At 40.8% G+C, this 17,880-nt stretch overlaps 1 protein-coding gene across 1 annotated transcript; it reads right to left on the bottom strand.

The window, feature by feature from the left end:
• Window positions 1-867: 867 nt before the first annotated feature.
• LOC137265798 (solute carrier family 23 member 1-like) lies at window positions 868-16,377 on the bottom strand. The gene is made up of 11 exons (XM_067801258.1): window positions 16,186-16,377; window positions 12,382-12,539; window positions 11,289-11,386; window positions 8,773-8,867; window positions 7,253-7,434; window positions 6,229-6,349; window positions 5,953-6,109; window positions 4,915-5,168; window positions 4,101-4,374; window positions 3,421-3,516; window positions 868-2,601 (listed from the first exon to the last, which is right to left on the bottom strand). The coding sequence occupies exons 1-11, from the start codon at window positions 16,375-16,377 to the stop codon at window positions 2,417-2,419; spliced, it is 1,812 nt and encodes a 603-aa protein (XP_067657359.1). The 3' UTR covers window positions 868-2,416.
• Window positions 16,378-17,880: the final 1,503 nt, after the last annotated feature.

A 17,880-nucleotide genomic window follows, 5' to 3' on the forward strand; every position in this document is an offset into this window, starting at 1 on the left:
GGTCTAAAACATGTATGTATTTACAATGTCATTGAACTTTGGAATACCCACAAACTCTGAATATGTATATATGTCTACAAAATGGCAAGCGGTTTGTTCAACATAAAATGCTATTGTGCAGTCTTCCATGTTAGGATCATTCAGTTATATCCCAGCTTGACGGATCGGTATGGATAAATTCAAATGTATGGTCAAGGTCATGTGGATATGAATCCACGCAAGCTGTCATAAGCCGGAAGAGCATCAATATGCTCCCCTGCAGAATATCATATTGGATGCACATTCCATTATTTACTTGTTCAACGGTTCAGTATGTCTATTCAAACGTGTGTTCAACGCTATATATGAACCACCACAAGCTGTCACAAGCCGAACGAAGCACAATATGCTAAGCTGCAGAATGGCTTATTTGATGCACATTCCATTATCCGGATCAGTATGTAGATTCAAATGTATGTTCCGCCATTCGGTCATTGAACCTGTCACTTATCTGAAGCGTAACAATACTGTTTCGTTACACAGTCTCAACAAAGTCCCAGGTTGACCAGGTTAGACGATTTCAGACGCTGCTTGTGTTTCGGTCAAAGTTGGATCGCTAGATCCTTGCAGAAACAGCAGCTGCATTTAAAAATACCACAGATTCGCATATTTTGTACTATGTTCTTGTTAACTAAACATACAACATACGGGCGTTAAACTGCACTGCCCTTGTCCACCATTATGTAGCTTCCTAATATATAGAACGACAAAACTCTCTCCACATTTATTAGAAATTTCATAAGAAAGTAACGTCGATTGTACTGTTTTCAAGAGCAGATACTTGTTTCCGCTTCCGTGTGATGTTGTTTGTAAACAAATCGCGCCTGGACCAAGCAATGCCGTGATTGCAATACGATGACAGAGCATGAGTTTATGAATTACTATGAAGTAGTGATGACACCGGGTCTTCGCGAAAAGATGAGCGTATCCTGTCCCACCTGTGGCACACGTCATAAACATGTGTTAAGTCTAATAAGTTGATAACTATTGGACATCACCTTTAAAGGTATTAATTCATAATAGAATTCCTTAAGTTCAGATTTTAAAGCTTTGTGACAATTTTGAGTGTTTGTGGATATGATGCGAGTGAAGGGACCAATAAAACACAGTCAGAGAGGGATAACACGGTCATTACACGATTATCATCCCGATGAAGCTATTACGATTGTTTTTAGCAGGTATTGTGACATTGCTGGATTATTGTTACCATCGGTGTTACAATCGCTCACTCACTTTGTACTTTTAAGGGCAGTGTCGTAGATTAGCGGTTAGAGCGTTCGCCCGTCACTCCAAAGGTCCGAGTTCGATTCACCACATGGGTAAAATGTATAAAGCCCATTTCTAGTGCCCCTTGCTGTGATGTTATCAAAACCAACATAAAACTAAAATCGATCACTCACAACTTCAACAACTTCACGACTGTTAATTTTCTTGTGTAGTGGGGTAGGGTGGGCTACGACGAGTTTTTCCCTATCCGGCAAAACATGCTACGCTGCTTACGAGCAACTGGTCCCTGTACTATTAATGACAGAAATGACGAATGACAAATAGACCATTACGTGTACTATTTTACTTGCTGTCCTACCCACAGCCATCTAAATAAAGCCACTGTTTAGAGTGAGTGAGTGAGTGAGTGAGTGAGTGAGTGAGCGAGTGAGCTTAATTTTACGCCGTTTTGAATATTTCAGCAATATCACGTCTGAAATGGGGTTCTCACAGTGTAACCAAGCAGGGAATCGAACCTGGGTTTTCGGAGTGCTGAGTAAACGCCTTAACCACTAGGCTACCACACTGCCTCCATAACTACTGCACTACTGCCAACTATAACTCACTAAAGTAACTTAATAGTTCTACTTTCAAACGAGCTACCACGACAACCAACAAATACACGGTGCTTCTATTACAGCCTTTACAAATACCTATGGGCCAAATGGTGAGATTACGTGAAAATCTGTTAATATGATACCCCGGCCTTACCACCCATACTGCATACCTTGACCATGTTGAACACCAGAGCTTGTCACCGTCCATTAGGCAATGCGATCAATACTCACGCACTTGGTCTATGAACATGTGGGCACTGTTTTAACAGTGGAGTAAACCTTGTTTGTTTCTAGTAGAATCTGTCACTCCTCCGAATAGTAACAACGTGTGGCTAGTTCCATATCAACACGGTTTCTTTCTGAGATGGGAGCTGTCAAACTTATTACTGGATAGCACTTTTAATGCTGTTGGGAGATCGTTAAAGATTTAGTCTTTTAAAACATCTTGCCTGGGACTACAAACACACTAGTGATATGTTAGTATTTAAATATATGACAGCGCAAATGAATTGTATTTATGTTAGCGATGGTATGAAGACTCCAGTCATACCACGTTATTTGTAATTTGGCATGAAAGGGAAAAATCGGGTCCACTTGGACCGCTTCCAGCTTTCTGGGATGAACAGTGGTTCATACACTTCAAGTCCTTCTTCATACTGGAGCTCTGTTGGCGTCTTGTGACCCGGATGTTTGGAGGCGGCTTCCTCGCACCAGTCCAAACCTCGCTCTTTGCGTGTGCCTGTTGGTTGTTACAACAGTTATATAGCAAAGAAATGTTTCAAATATGAACACAATATTGCATATATGCACTTATTTACATGAGTGAGTTTAGTTTTACGCCGCTTTTAGCAATATTCAAGCAATATCACGGCTGGAAATGAGGGTCACACATTGTAATTACGTGGTGAATCGATCCCGGGTCTTCGGCGAACCCCTGATTTACATGCGATCGAGTGAAATACTATTTGATATAGCATGTAACTTTTTTTCAAAACGAAATAAGAGTCCCAAACAACTTTGGTATTGTCTCAGTGACAATGTTTCTGGGAAAATCAATTGTCTTAAATATGAATTTGTCACTCGATAAGCAAACAAATGTTGCTTGAAAAATAAAATATCTCTCTTGTGTATATGTCGTGTATTTTCCGAAAGGATGTGTTCACTGACGATGTGCTTTTCACATGAAATAAGGCGCCTTGGCGATTTTCCCATGCAAAATGCGCGCAAAAATGTATGTGTAACTGTTAATTTATGAAGTTCCGCATCAATATATAAACGCTTGCCCCACGAAGTCAACGGGTACCAGATCGCCGAGTGAGTGAATATAGTTTTGTGTCGCTTTTAATTCATGCAATATCACGGAGGAGGACACCAAAATGGGCTTCACATATTGCACCCATGTTAAGAATCGAACACGGGTCTTCAGTACGATGAGCGAACTCTTTGATCACTAGACCACCCCACCGCCCCGCGTCTTGTGAACTTAACGAATGTTTACAGTACTATTAATAATAACCGTTTAGGTTGTCTGGATTGTTTCAGGAAAGGTGAAACATACCATAAATTGTATTGTCCAGAATGCAGGCCAAACCTCCGCCCATGAACATTGGATTCGACACAAGAACCTTCAGAACCGAATCAGCTTTCGCGTTACCTGAAAAATGAGGGCAGATAAAAGTGGAAATGTTTAGTGTTGTGAGGTGTAGTTCGGAATGGAAAAATAAATGAGATTAAAATGTCTCCAGTACCATTCTTAAATAAGGGGCGTTCAGGTAACGTTGCTTCAATAAAATTCCTTAAGAAATCGTGTAAGAGTATGGTGTCTGAGTGACACAATCATAGTCTTAAAATATCATAATCAATAAATATTATGGATTTGTTAGTGGGCTGTAAAGTTCATGGATACTGTTCATTCACTGATGATGTAAATCATCAACGTCTGGACATGGATATCACAGTTTTTAATTTCTTTCTTGCAATCCCGTGAAGATCTAGATTAGAACTATTGATTTTCAGTAACCCATCCGTAAGTGTCAGCTAACGGAATCAGGTGGTCAAGCCCGCTGTCTTGGTTGACACATGTCATCACATCCCATTTGCGTATATTTATGCTCATGCCGTTGATCACTGGATTGTCCAGTCCAAAATTTGCTTGTATATTGCTGTATAGGGCGTTAAACAACAAATCAACCAACCGTCCTGTTAATTGGTTCTACAAATTCAATTTTGAATGAGTACCTGTATTAAATCCAGCCGGATTTTTTCCAGCCCAATATGGCACCATCATGCCCACAAACAGAGACATTCCAATTATCGCAAGATTCCTGGTAGCTGATAGATCCACCGGCTGTAGATTTGACAGAGCCACGCCCACCAGAAGGCCATTTAAAACAACCATGGATCCCCCCACAACAGGGTACGGAATGGTCACAAACACTGCTCCGACCTTGGGAAGAACTGAGAATACGATGAATATGATTCCAACGCACTGCATGACTCGGCGACTGGCAACCTGAAAATATAGAATTCACGAAACAGTTTAGATATAAACGAAAACTATATTCCAGAACGTTGCTTATTGAACGATTCCGACCATATCACGAGCGTTTGTTTATGATCACTATATTAAACAGTGATGTCACCAAATGTTCGAGATAGGGTGAGCGAGAAAAACTATGCAGCTCCCTCAGCAAAGACAGGCAAAGTTTGTCACAAAGGCAATATGACTCTTCCTTGAAAAGAAGGAGTGGTCAGGTAGCCTGGAAAGCGCTCGCTCGTTATGCCGAAGGACGTGTTTGATTCCGTATATGGGTGCAATGTTCGATTTTTGGAGTTCCCCGCTGTGTTATTGTTGGAACATTGCTAAAATCGGCCTAAAACTAAACACAATAACTCGCTGCTTGAAAATTAATTATATAACACTTATGGTGCTTGTGTTTTTGAGGCTGTGAATATTACATTGCTTTTTCCCCCACTCCAAATACATGTGTCTTGCAGCGTTCATATAAAGCATTCATAAAATTATACTATCTCAGCCATAATAAAGACTCACTTTGGTCAAACCAATAGTGCCAATATTGCCTCCATACGAAGACGTGGCATTACCGATGCCCATTCCTCCAGTCAGGATGCTTATGACCCCCTCTACGGCCACGCCCCTGTTCACCGCGTGTGCCGGGGGTGGAGGCACGCGACAAATACGTGCGCATGCGCTGTAGTCAGCAATTGAGTCGATGACCGACAGGAGTGAAGACACAAGGAAGCTGCCAAACACCCCTGCGTTGAATGTGAACATGCCAAACTGACCTGTGATGAGATGTGTAAAATACAATCATAAATGTCTTCTGTGATGTCATGCTATATGGTGTGTTATGTCCATTCATCCATATATCCATCCACCCACACATCCATTTGTCCGTCCATCCATCCATATACCCACCCATTCATCTATCCACCGTGTTACATACAAAACTAACAGACTCGTTATGATCCCTGTTAGAATTGGCCTTCAGAAACCCATGCATGCCATAAGACGACTGACCGCAGGTGGACAGGCTCGCTAACACATACTATCAATTTCCAAGTCTCTAGATCGATACTTATGCTAGGCTGTCTAGGCTCGAGAGCGGCGTTAAACAACAACCAACAAACCGAAATCCTAGTTAGGACTAAAAAAATATGTGTGGTTAGATCTTATTTGTAGTGAAGGCTGCACACAACTACCCAGGTAATCTTGATGCCTGACTGTTTTTATTACTACTATGAATTATTCTCATACAGCAGCATTCTCTCCAGCCCAGGTCATAAAGTATGTGCTACTAAAACATATTATGCCTTTGGTTTGTATGTGACGGTGACGCGTTTAGATTTGCCACATATTGTATTTTCTACTCGAGATTTACTTACAACATTGAGTGAACATAATTTAATCAATCTTTGACCATTTCGATTATACCACTATCCGCCAGGTTAATATCGGATGAGAACCCAGTTATGCTGGTGTTCGTAATGTTACCACTTGACACTGACAACAGTGATAACCATTTCAACATTTTTGGAATCTTTCCATTTTTTATTCCTTCACACACACCAGGATATGGAACGTAAAACCATCCACTGTCCCTGATGACGTATGTCCGTGAGTCTGTGCGTGCGTAGTACTGGGGACTTTCAGGATCCGAGGACAAGACACCACTTCCGGTCAAAATGGCAGACAAACCCCATCCAATTAAAATTGATATAAGGACCTACAAAAGAAGACATGTTTTAAATTATGTTGTTCTAACTCAGCTGAAATAAATAGAAACAAAAACCTATTTCTATTATTGATATGAGTCTATTGCGACAAATGTTAATTAATACTCACAGCGTACACAGTATGAAACTGGGACCTAATGATATGCAAGCCTCGCTTTGGAGTCCAAAACGGAAGTGGAATCTTCACGCGTCTAAGGTAGAGGGACAAAGCAACACCTATGGCTACAGTTCTGAAAACAAAAGCATTAAGGAATAGTATTCTCCCCTTCCGACTCTGTCACGATCAGTTCTTATGAATCAAATGGCCTTGACACCAGGTCCTCGTAAAGGTGACCACATTCTGCAATACAACATATTTGACATAAACAAAAAAAGTATCGACTCCAAGGAAAAATTAAAAATTCTCAATGACAATGGAGCAATAAATAAATACTTTATAATATAGTTGCCTTTCATCGAACTATCCTCAAATCTTATCATGCATCATATCATAGCTACCAAGTAACGGCCAAGTATATAATACATACTTCAAACTGTTCTCGAGATATTAGTTTTAGGTTTAATGGGTGAGTGAGTATGATTTTACTGCTGTCTAACAATAACTATACTTATCGCCTAGAAGCACCAGTAATAGTACTGACGCATGTACTCGTACGGAAGGTGGGGTAGCTTAGCGGTTAACGTGTTCGCTCGTCACGCCGAAGATCTAGGTTCGATTTTTCACGTGGGTGGAATATGTGAACCCCATTTCTAGTGTCCCTCGCTATGATGTTATAGGAATATTGCGACGTTAACCCTCCTAACTCACTCTACTCATATGGAGCATAAAACCAGGGTTGTCGGCGTCACGAGCAAACGATTTAACCGCCAAGCTATCCTACAGAACGCAATATATACTCGATTTGAGTGAGTTTAGTTTCATGCCGCACTTAGCAATATTCCAGTTATACGGGGGCTGTCTGTAAATACTCGAGTCTGGACCACACGATCCAGTGATCACCAGCATGAGCATCGATCTGCGCAATTGGGAACCGATGACATGTGTCAACCAAGTCAGTGAGCTTGAAAACCCTATCCCGTTAGTCGCTGTTCTATTCCGTAATCGATTTGAATTATCCAACTTTAAAACTTACGCAAAAGCAACTCCCCAGTGCATTTGAGAATACTTGACCGTCACTTTAAACAAGTACAAAGCAGCCAGTGAGATAGCAGGAACGATTGTCACGGGTCCTATGAACCGCAGCAGAAACCCAACACATCCTGTAACTCCGATTAGCATGTGAATAACTTCAGCTAGCATCAGGCTGCCCATAACCTGCAAAAGATATAAGATGGAAAAATCAAGGGAATGGCATCGTCATCACTCATTCTTAATTCCCTATTAGCAGCATATAGGAGATTGTGTTTGACATATTCAACACATACACGTCGCTCCAGTTTACAATACAGAGTTGTGCCCCTTTCGCGTACCGGGAACTATGATGATGGTTTGAATCCCATATGCGCTCCAACATCTGCATAAACCCACTGTCCCTCACCTTTGAAAACATTGCTTCTGGATTCAATAAGCTAAGCGAATCCGTTTATAGCCAGAATTTTGATATCGTGAAAGATTATGAAAATTCAGTAAAAAGTGAGAAAAACAGTCTCGAATGTGTGCTGGTGCACGTTTAACAAACGCATCCAATACTGAGGAGGTCGTAGCCCGTCCGACCTTGTTTACGACCCTCTTCAGCTGTAGAGGTTAATTACGACCGTTTCACAAAGACGTCGTATCCATGTCGTACGACGGGGTCATAAATCCATATCGTAGATTGAAGTAATAGGTACTCTGTTGCATAGGAACGCATACGGCAAGACCGAACGGGCACTTACTTATCTCGTTATTACCAAAATATTTCAAAAAAGAAATATAGTTTGAATACCAATGCAACCTTCTTGTTTTTAACTAAAAATACAGGTTATCTGATGATACAAAATCAATCAAAGAATTATTTTGGAATGTCTCATTAAATTCTATTACAATTACACGATAAAGATAAGTTATTAATATGCCAGATTCGAACTAGCGATATCTGCGAGAAAAATACCAACCAAACAAACACAACCAACCAACCAAACAAACAAAAACAAACCCTCAACTATGTTACTGAGTGCCAGAGGGACCTATATGCCCTTCCTCTCCGACCTTCACTTTGAAACCCATCAAATACACGCATGTTCGACTATATATTCCAAGTCTTCTTTGTTTGCCCGTTTTTTCATCACTTGCAGGAGTGTTCACGATCACCTAAAGCATTTACGGTTAATCCGCCTCCTAAATTGCGGGCTATTTACGACACAGTTTAAATATACGAGGTCTTTGTTAAACGGTAAAAAGAGTAAGAGGTTGTTTTGCGAACTGTTTAACGAGGTCGTACCAGTAAGAGGCCTTTGTGAAACGGGCCTATAAACTTGCCACTGGGCGTAAAAAGGAAAAGGTGACGTTAATTCAACCGTTGGATCAATTAAAATCAGCCAGGACACATGGAGTTTGCGAAAAAGCTAATCAAGCTCAATCTGCCTGATCCTCAGTGATCAGGAGTAAAGGATGATAATTTCGGATAATCGAGTTTGAAGCGCTTGCATCCAAACAAAACGTCATTCTAATTACCGTATGTATTCTGGACATGATGACGTCATCTGGGACAGGGATCATCCCACGAGGGTTCAGAGTGTAGTTCGTTGATGTGTCGTTGTAGATGACCTCTTGAATACAGGCATACATGACATATAAGCATCGGTCTCTACTTATAACACTGATACACACTGCTTGGGGTAAGAAAGTGTGTGTGAGTCAGTTTAGTTTTCCGACGCACTTAGCAATATTCCAGCTATATGGCGACGATCTGTAAATAATCCAGTGTGGACCAGATAATCCAGTGATCAATAGCATGAGCTACGCAACTGTGATATGTTAACATGTGTCAGTTAAGTCAGTGAGCCTGACCACACGAGTTAGTAGCCTCTTACGACAAGCATGGGTTACTGAAGATCAAGTCTAACCTGAATCAACACGAATTTTAAGAAAGAACATATCGATGTTAGACGAAGGCTAAAAATCAAAGAGACAATAAAAGGTCATCTGACGGTCAATACATCACAAGTGTCATCAACTGTTTTGCATATTATTGTTTCGGTGACTATTTTAGACCAGTAATGATTTTATACCGTGTAGAATGTGTTCCAATTTTCAATGTCGGATATGGTAGGGTTCCAGCCACTACAAGAGATATTGTCTACCACGATCAAACCACTTCCTTTCTTGTGAGATTAAAACACCTACTTTTTACATTTTGTAATGGCACTACGTGGCACTCTTCCGAAACATGCCACTTTTCCAAACTTTTATTTTGTTTATATACTTTCCAAAAAATAAAAGAAAACTTGACATGGGAAAATTTGAATTTTAGAAAAATATTTGACTCAGACAGAGCCATGCTGAATCCCAGCATGGGAATGGTTGCTGACGTTCGAAAAAAGACAATGTTTACACTCACGTTACACTCACGTCGGTAGTGAATCGCTAAAACGCACCCTGCATGGAATGCACTTGCATCATGACATTGTGCATCACCCCGTGCTGAAGCCTGTGAGTGTAGGCTGTAGAACGCCACATTAATGATACTCCACATGTATTGCTTTACGGCAGTATAGATGACATGAGAATGAAAAGACTGACAGAAGTTCAACGACACTACGCCATCGGCCATTACAATGACTGGCATCGCAGCATGAGGTGCCAAGGCACCTAAGTGCGTCCAGACAGACCACCTCAAACCTATGGACCGGATACAAAATGCTGGGAGTGTTAATGGCAGACCCAGGTCAGGTCGACCACCACCACCTAGGATCACTACATGCGGTTGAAATATTTTCGCCCAAACACCACGGCCGCATCATCCACAACAATACACATCCTTGGATTGCACTGAATCTCTGACCAGACAGTGCACAGTTGGCTATTACACAGCCAGACTTTTTTGCCAGGACCATTTCAACGTCACGGCGTTTTCTACATCGTCGTAGTCTTTGAAACACGACAATGCTCGAGCTCACGTTGCACGAATTTGACAGGTCGTTCTCAAGCAAAGCAATGCTCAGTCTTTACCTTGACCTTCCTCACCACCAGATTTGTCCCCCATTGAATATCTATGGGATACTTTAGATCGGCACCTGCGCAAGTGCAATCCGCTACCTCAGGCAGTACAAGAATTACACACAGCACTTCAGCAAGGATATCAAAACGTTCCTAAAGACAGCATTCTGCATCTCCTTTCTTATAATGCTATGCTCATGGTGGTCCATCACACACTTGGACTTAGCGACTTTTATAACCCTCTCTGATTTTACCAAACACTTTCTGAAAATTTGTAAAGTGATGTAAATTTACTGTAACTAAGCACTGATGTTTTGTTTGGATTGATTATATGCACTCAGTACGTAAACTCAAAAACAAAATGACAAGCGTCTATTGTTTTGAAAAGTGTATACACTCAATATTTATTTATCTGAAAATCCAAAGTTGAAAGTGCTATTAAATGTACTTCCTGACGTCTGTAATGTTTTACTTTTAATCTTAATCAGCAGAACCTTAAGTGCAGATATTTTGTGCCAAGGTTAGAAAATTAAGCGTAATATACCAGTTTCGTACATGTACGTATTGTAGAGAGCCATTGTACACAGTTCTCAAAGGGACAGCATTTTGTCGTTTCAAAGTATAAGGTCCCAGTTATTGTGGGCAAGTAAAACGTTAGTTGGAAACGTGCAAAGGACTGCTTTGAGTAGGGATTCATCATGCTAACGGAAATGGACTTTGTAACTAACATTTGTGACTGACAATGAACTTTAATTAAAAAATATCAAACGATAGCTTTTGCAACACATACCTTATACGCATGGTTGTTTGCGCTAAAATGTCAAGCTTAAGAACTGCCTAACATTGCATGTGACACATCGCAAATTAGTGATCGGTCGACAAATTTAGTACATGTGTTTAGCCTACAAAGAAAAGTCTTAGCGAAGCGCATGCTTAAATACCCATCAAGTATACAGGCAATAGATCTGTTTTAAAAACGTTATTATTATAATCAGGCAAGACCCAATACCCAATTAATGTAGTATACTTACTGAGCTCCTGTTGATTTGGACACCTCCAGTCCGACATTGTTCCCATGGTGATCAACGGTATGACATATGTAAAGGATGGACCTTGAAATATTGGCAGCCTGTTTTGAAAACAAAAGAAAAAAAAGTGTACTCATGGACACAAAGAAACACATGACAGGACATTGTTTATTTATTTATTTATTTATTTATTTATTTATTTATTTATTTATTTATTTATTTATTTATTTTATATTATTTATTATTTATAGTATTTCCTTCTTTTCACAAACAATGCAATAACAAGCATGCGAAGAAACCGTGAAAAGAATACAGGAACACTTTTGCTTTTATAAGTTCCCTTATTTGTTTTGCAAGAGTATATGTTAGTAGTTGGCTGGCACACCAATGAAACATTATTTTCATAATATAGGGTACGAGATATATTGTGAGACACATTCGTTCTTTAGCGTCGCAGTCAATGTTACTCCAGTAAATATGTTTCACTGACTCGGAATCAGTTCGTAATTCGCCTCATAACCCGGCAATTACCCTCTTTTAACAACCTTAGAGCATTACCCAGCATTTTACCCTCTAAGTTTGTGGTTGGCTGGATTGTTGGTTGTTAAACGCAGCACTCGGCAATGTTCCAGCCATATGGCGGTGATATGTAAGTAACCGTGTCTGAACCAATCACCCCAATAATCAACAGCATGAGCATTGATCTATTGGGATGCGATGACAGGAGTCAATCAGGTCATCGAGCCTGATCACCCATCAGTCACCTCTGACGACAAGCATGGATTACTGAAGACTAACTCTAACACGGATTTTCACTGGTCTTGTGAAATGTGAGTCTGCTCTCAACACCATACCATATTGGATCTTAGACGTTCAAGATCACTGGAGAAAGGGTCGATATTGATAAATCTAGAGACATTATCTCGACGGACAAGGATTCAAACCCGCGATCATAGACTTTCAGCAGTATGAAGGCAGTCAGTAAATAATCGGATTTGGACCATACAATCACCATGGTCAGAAACGCCATGATGCAACTGGGGCACTAGATGCGACGTTGAACCAAACTCGTCGCAACTCCAAGAACTGGTATTACCTGCAGCCCACTGTCGTCACAAAGAACGTAGCCAGTCCCGTCGTTAACATCGTTGTGGAGAGAATCTTCGTCTTGATCTCTTCATGGTCGGAGGCGCAGATGAGGTCCGAGAATATGATGGCTGCTGACAGGAGATTCGCCATAGACTGGAGGACGTGCTGGAGAGAGGGAGAAATGTTGTTCAATTCTGGCTGGAAGGATCCCATTTCATCTCATTCTGAAAGGATCTCACTCAGATCTGGGTTGGATCCATATTGAAAGTAATTTCGTACACATCACATGCTACAACATAACATAGTGTCATTTGTGAGAATCATAAATGGACACCTCCCTACCCTTCAATTCAAACAGTATAATGACTTCGTGAGTGAAATTGTGTGTGGCGGGTGTTACGTATATGATAGTTCTGTTTATTACTCGCCAACATAAACTGACAAAAACTGCAACGAAATTGCCTACAGTGTGAGGACTCTCAGCTTTCCGCGAGTCAAGCAAGGTCAACTGTAAACCAAAAGTCACTGTGTCTCGTGATCTGATTGGTCGAAAAACATGATCAAATGATGTTCGATTCCCGGAAACTGCAAGACTGCGTACTGACTCGTAGAAACATCGCAAACAATTGTTTTAGTGTGTCATCCGCAGTGGTGACATCATTCAAATCGTATTGTGATGTAAAGTCAGAATGGCGTCACAAATGAGCAGCTCCAGATGCTACCATGGGAACCAGCTGAAACGGCCAGCTGACGACACGTCACTGCTGTACACGCACTCGATATAAACGAGTGCAGACAGTAAAACCCTCGGGTTTATCTTTTAGTTTTCATAATGTTTTACACTGTTTCGTAACTATGTTTATACTACTGCGTCAGTAAGGTTTGACAATACATATTAATATTTCAAACCATCTGCATCGTTTGCTCTCCATAAGGCTTCGGTGACAGCGCGTGGAGCCGTACAACCCATGTAAACAAAGGGTCGCTCCGCAAATCGAAATAGTGTTACAAGTTTTAGGAACATTTCTGAGTGAAACTGAACCATTTTAACAAAGATGTTTAATTGGATTTGTAGACTCATCAAAAATAAAACAGTTATGAAATTTGTACATTACAGTGACTGAACTATGTAAGATGTGACGAATCGTCACCACTTTCTGGCCTGTGGCAGAGATACTATGCTGGCTCGCCGCATGGAATTCTGTGTAGGAGAGTGTATCTTCAAAGGCGAGTAATAAAGCATGGAAAGAATTCTGTCCGTAAACGTCACTTTTCACATAGAATATTTCCACCTTCCCCGGTTTAATATTCCAACACTGAAATATATTCAGTAATTGTTTTTTTTAATACCTGTTCTAGTTGTATATTTAAGGTGGGGGTATGCATGTCAGTTTGTTGTTTTGGCGTTTGACGGAGGTGAGGGTACGGGCGGAGCTCTTGACGAAAGCATCAACCACTGGCATTACGAAAAAGTAAGGACGTTTTCCCGAGGGTATTTCTCGAAAGGATACATCCATACTTATAAACCGACCAACGACATGCTTCACATGTGATTTCAGTATTTGGTATTCACTGATGAAAATCAACTGGGATGAGACCTGCAGCCGAACGCCTCGCCTTGCATGCCCAATGCCCTTGCCCCACACTCACTACCCGCACCACCCGTCTTGCGATTAACTCATGGTTCACACCGAGAAACAATCACATTGTCTACAGCGATCCTCCGTAGCCTAGTGGATAAAACCACCAAGCAAGAAAGCGAGCAGATGCGGGTTCGAACCCGCATGTCGCAACTATCCATGTTAGAAGTTGTCAGTAATGTCAGTAACGACGAAGTCATATCAATCTTCAAAACAAGTAATAAATCAAAGTTCGGGGGACTGGGGACGATATTAAAATAGTGCCTCCTCATCTACGGGCATCACGTTATGACAAGAAATGTTACCTCCCGAGAACAATACAGTGACGTCACTGGAGTTTTATGATGCTTGATGCTTTTTTTTATACCCTTATCAGTTCGTGAACTTCGTGTGTCATAATATTTTCATTGACGGTGAGAGTTCCGCCCGTGCCACCATCCCAAATACTATTTATACATTGACATATTCCAGAATTGTTAACAAAACCTTACACAACAATTACTAGAGGAATCACACACAAAGCTAAAAGCACCCAAATTAAGCACAATATATTGGCTTGAACCACTTAGTGTTACCTCTCTTAGTCTGAGGAAGAAAGAATACGGGGGAACGGAAGGAACTCTTTCCTCAGTGACGAATTAAAAGACCTCATCTCACCTTATTTCATCTGTAAATTATTGGGGGAGGCGGGGTAGCGTAGACGTTAGAGCGTTTGCTCGTCACGCCGCCGACTCGGGTTCGATTCCTGACTTGGGTACAATGTGTGAAGCCTATTCCTGGTGTCTCCCTTCATGATACTGCTGGAATATTACTAGAGGTGACGTAAACCTATACTCACTCACTCACTCACTCATTTGCTGTAAATTATGTAATCAGTTATACTCTGATGCTTGACGATTTATACTGATATTAACAGCTAATTCATGGACCATCAATTGTCCGTATGCGCGTCAATAAGTACTACAGTGCAGTGTTTCAGGTACGTGAACGGGTAAATGTAAACTCAGTCAAATTTATGAAGTGAATAGAACTTCAATTAGTGTTCAGGGTCAATGATCAGAGATTCTAAGGATTGAGGTGAGACCTGTGTCACAGCCCCCAGACCAACCCTTTAAAATATCTAGCTTGAACCAGGACACTGAAACCTGACTTCGGTCAAAAGTAGATGACCAACCTCTTTGGAATTCATTCGACGACTGTGAAATGTTTGAGATGTAGTTAGATATGACTGCAGGATAAAGAATCAATGTAGAAAGTTTGTGTGATTATGAGTGAGTGAGTGAGTTTAGTTTTACGCCGCACTCAGCAATATTACAGCTATATGGCGGCGGTGTGTAAATAATCGATTCTGGACCAGACAATCCAGTGATCAACAACATGAGCATCGATCTGCGCAATTGGGAACCGATGACATGTGCCAACCAAGTCAGCGAGCCTGACCACCCGATCCCGTTAGTCGCCTCTTACGACAAGCTGAGTCGCCTTTTATGGCAAGCATGGGTTGCTGAAGGCCTATTCTACCCCGGGACCTTCACGGGTCTGTGTGATTATGAGGTAATGAGGACTTTCACCTAGTATGCTTTGCTCTTCTTCTTTTTAAGCAAGGCACAGACACACAAATACTGGATGAAAAGGCCGTGCTTGTCAGTTGGCTGTGAATGAGAATAACCAAGTCTGGACACGACAATCTAGTGATTGATATAGTGACAACCATGCCCACTGTCAATGACGAGCAGTCAATTGAAGTGCTTGAAGTCACCGACCTTAAAATCCAGTCATTTGGTCTTACGATGTGCAGTGATCTATGAAACCGGAAACGCACTGTTGCCAATATGTAGGTAATGAGTATATCTTAAGTGTTTGGTATTTCCTTAACCGGAATATGCCACCTAGTCTAGTCCTAGAAGGTTCGGAGGCAAGAGGCAATTAACGAAGTCGGGAGGTCATGTTCGCTGACTTGGTTGGCACGTGTCATCGTATCGTAATGCGTAGATCGATGCTCATGCTGTTGATCACTTGACTGTTTGACCTAGACTCGATTATTCCCAAACTGGAATATTGCTGAGTGCGGCGTAAAAACAATAAGCCAACCTACCCAGTTGTTTTGTTGCCAAACACTGCCAAGTTTTCCATTAATAACAGACAGCCTCACAAGCACTCTAATAACCTACCTGAAAGGCCAGTGTCACTGTAGCTGGAATAGGTGGAACATCACTGACATTGAAAATCATCTTTTTGGTGTTCAGAGTTATGTCTACCTCCGGATCAATTGGCAGTGTCTTTGTAGTTTCCTCTTTACTTCCTAGCACCGTCTCCATACCAAGAAGACCATTGCCGTCAGCAGTCTGGTCTTCCACATCCATCTTGTGCCGATTGGTCTGACACAAAGCTGATGAAATTCTAAGGTTTGCTCTCTAAAATAAAGTGAATCTTGTTTTGCGCCGTTGTCAGCTTCAGATTTATAGATACTAACGGTTTTTGACTAAGTCAAAAGCAGGGGTTCTAGGGATCAATTCTACCTTAAAGTACAAACGGGTAAAATATAAAATATATATGATGATAATACAAAAACACGTGGGTTGGGGAAGGGGTGTGTGTCCAAAGATCAGAGTGACAGTGCTGACATCGTGATAACCTAACCCAAATATGAGGTAGTCGCGAATACCTCTTTTGACATATTTGGTCAAGGAGGAGTCAGTAACTTCAGTTTTACGCCTCATTCGGCAATATGTGGCAGCGTTCTGTAAATAATCGAATCTGGACCAGATAATCCAGTGTTCATTCAACAGTATGAACATCGATCTTCGCAAATGGGACACGATGACATGTGTCAACCAATGCAGATAGTCGCCTCTTTCGACAAGCATGGGGTACTGAAGATCAAGACTAAACCGGATTTTCACGGGTAGCTGTTCATGACATATCGATGTAATAATGTTAACTGGCGTGAACAACAAAGTGAAGAAAATGAACCATTGTTTCAAGCCAACTGCAATTACCAACAGAATGTACATTCTAGTTAGAATATGTTTTTGTATTTAGGTTGACAAAGGATTTCAATAAAGTCTTCTTACATTAGGAGAGAAGCGTGACTGACTTGAAACTGTCTCGTTGGCTACAAGCTCTGTTTATTAGGTTTGGGGTTAACCATAGCGCTTTTTAACTTGTTCATGCTTGTGAAAGATTATGCCACAGGTGACAGTAATTTGAAACGTATGGGTGTGTGATGGCTCTTGGTGAAGTCATACTTCACGACGATAAATATTAATGGAAGAATTTGTCAAAAGTAATTCTAAGCACACGTCAGCACCAAACATATCAATTGATGAAATTCCCATGAAATCTTTAACTTAAAGCAAAAAACCCCATTCTATCCTTTGTGACACATATGTTTCTTAATTGGAAATAGGCCCAGATTTCAAATTTCAAATACGCAATTCCAGCTGTCACTAAAGGTCTCACTTAGGCTTCTTTTTAATTTAAATGGAGTAATTTGTTTCTATCAAATATTTTGAGAAACTTAGCTTTATCCTAAGTCTAAGCATTTCTTTTACTTTTCATATATTCATTTGTCATAATTTGATTCAGAATCAATAATTATATGATTCAGAATCAATATCCTCCTCCCTGTACATAGACAATACGTACTACCCATCAAAAGTTTAGACTTACCCAAGGCACTCACTATATGTTATGCACATATATATAGTTACATCGAAGATGATTTTGTCCACTAACTTCAAGGAACCAACCATATGCAGTTGAATTGCATGAGAATCGTGCATCAAATTGCTGAAAAGCATGTGTAAATACCGTTCAGGTGAACAGCTGCACTTTAGGGTAAAGCTTTGATAACAATTCTCCAA

The sequence above is a fragment of the Haliotis asinina genome, chromosome 15 (genome assembly GCF_037392515.1).
Source record: "Haliotis asinina isolate JCU_RB_2024 chromosome 15, JCU_Hal_asi_v2, whole genome shotgun sequence".
In the NCBI taxonomy this organism is placed as follows: Eukaryota; Metazoa; Mollusca; class Gastropoda; order Lepetellida; family Haliotidae; genus Haliotis; species Haliotis asinina.

Excerpts from the sequence above, each read along its gene's own strand:
- LOC137265798 (XM_067801258.1), bottom strand. The coding sequence starts at position 16,377 with ATGGATGTGGAAGACCAGACTGCTGACGGCAATGGTCTTCTTGGTATG. Across the intron at positions 11,387-12,381 it reads GTGACGACAGTGGGCTGCAG|GCTGCCAATATTTCAAGGTC; the intron begins GTAATACCAGTT and ends TTTTCAAAACAG. Across the intron at positions 4,375-4,914 it reads GCACTATTGGTTTGACCAAA|GTTGCCAGTCGCCGAGTCAT; the intron begins GTGAGTCTTTAT and ends CTATATTTTCAG.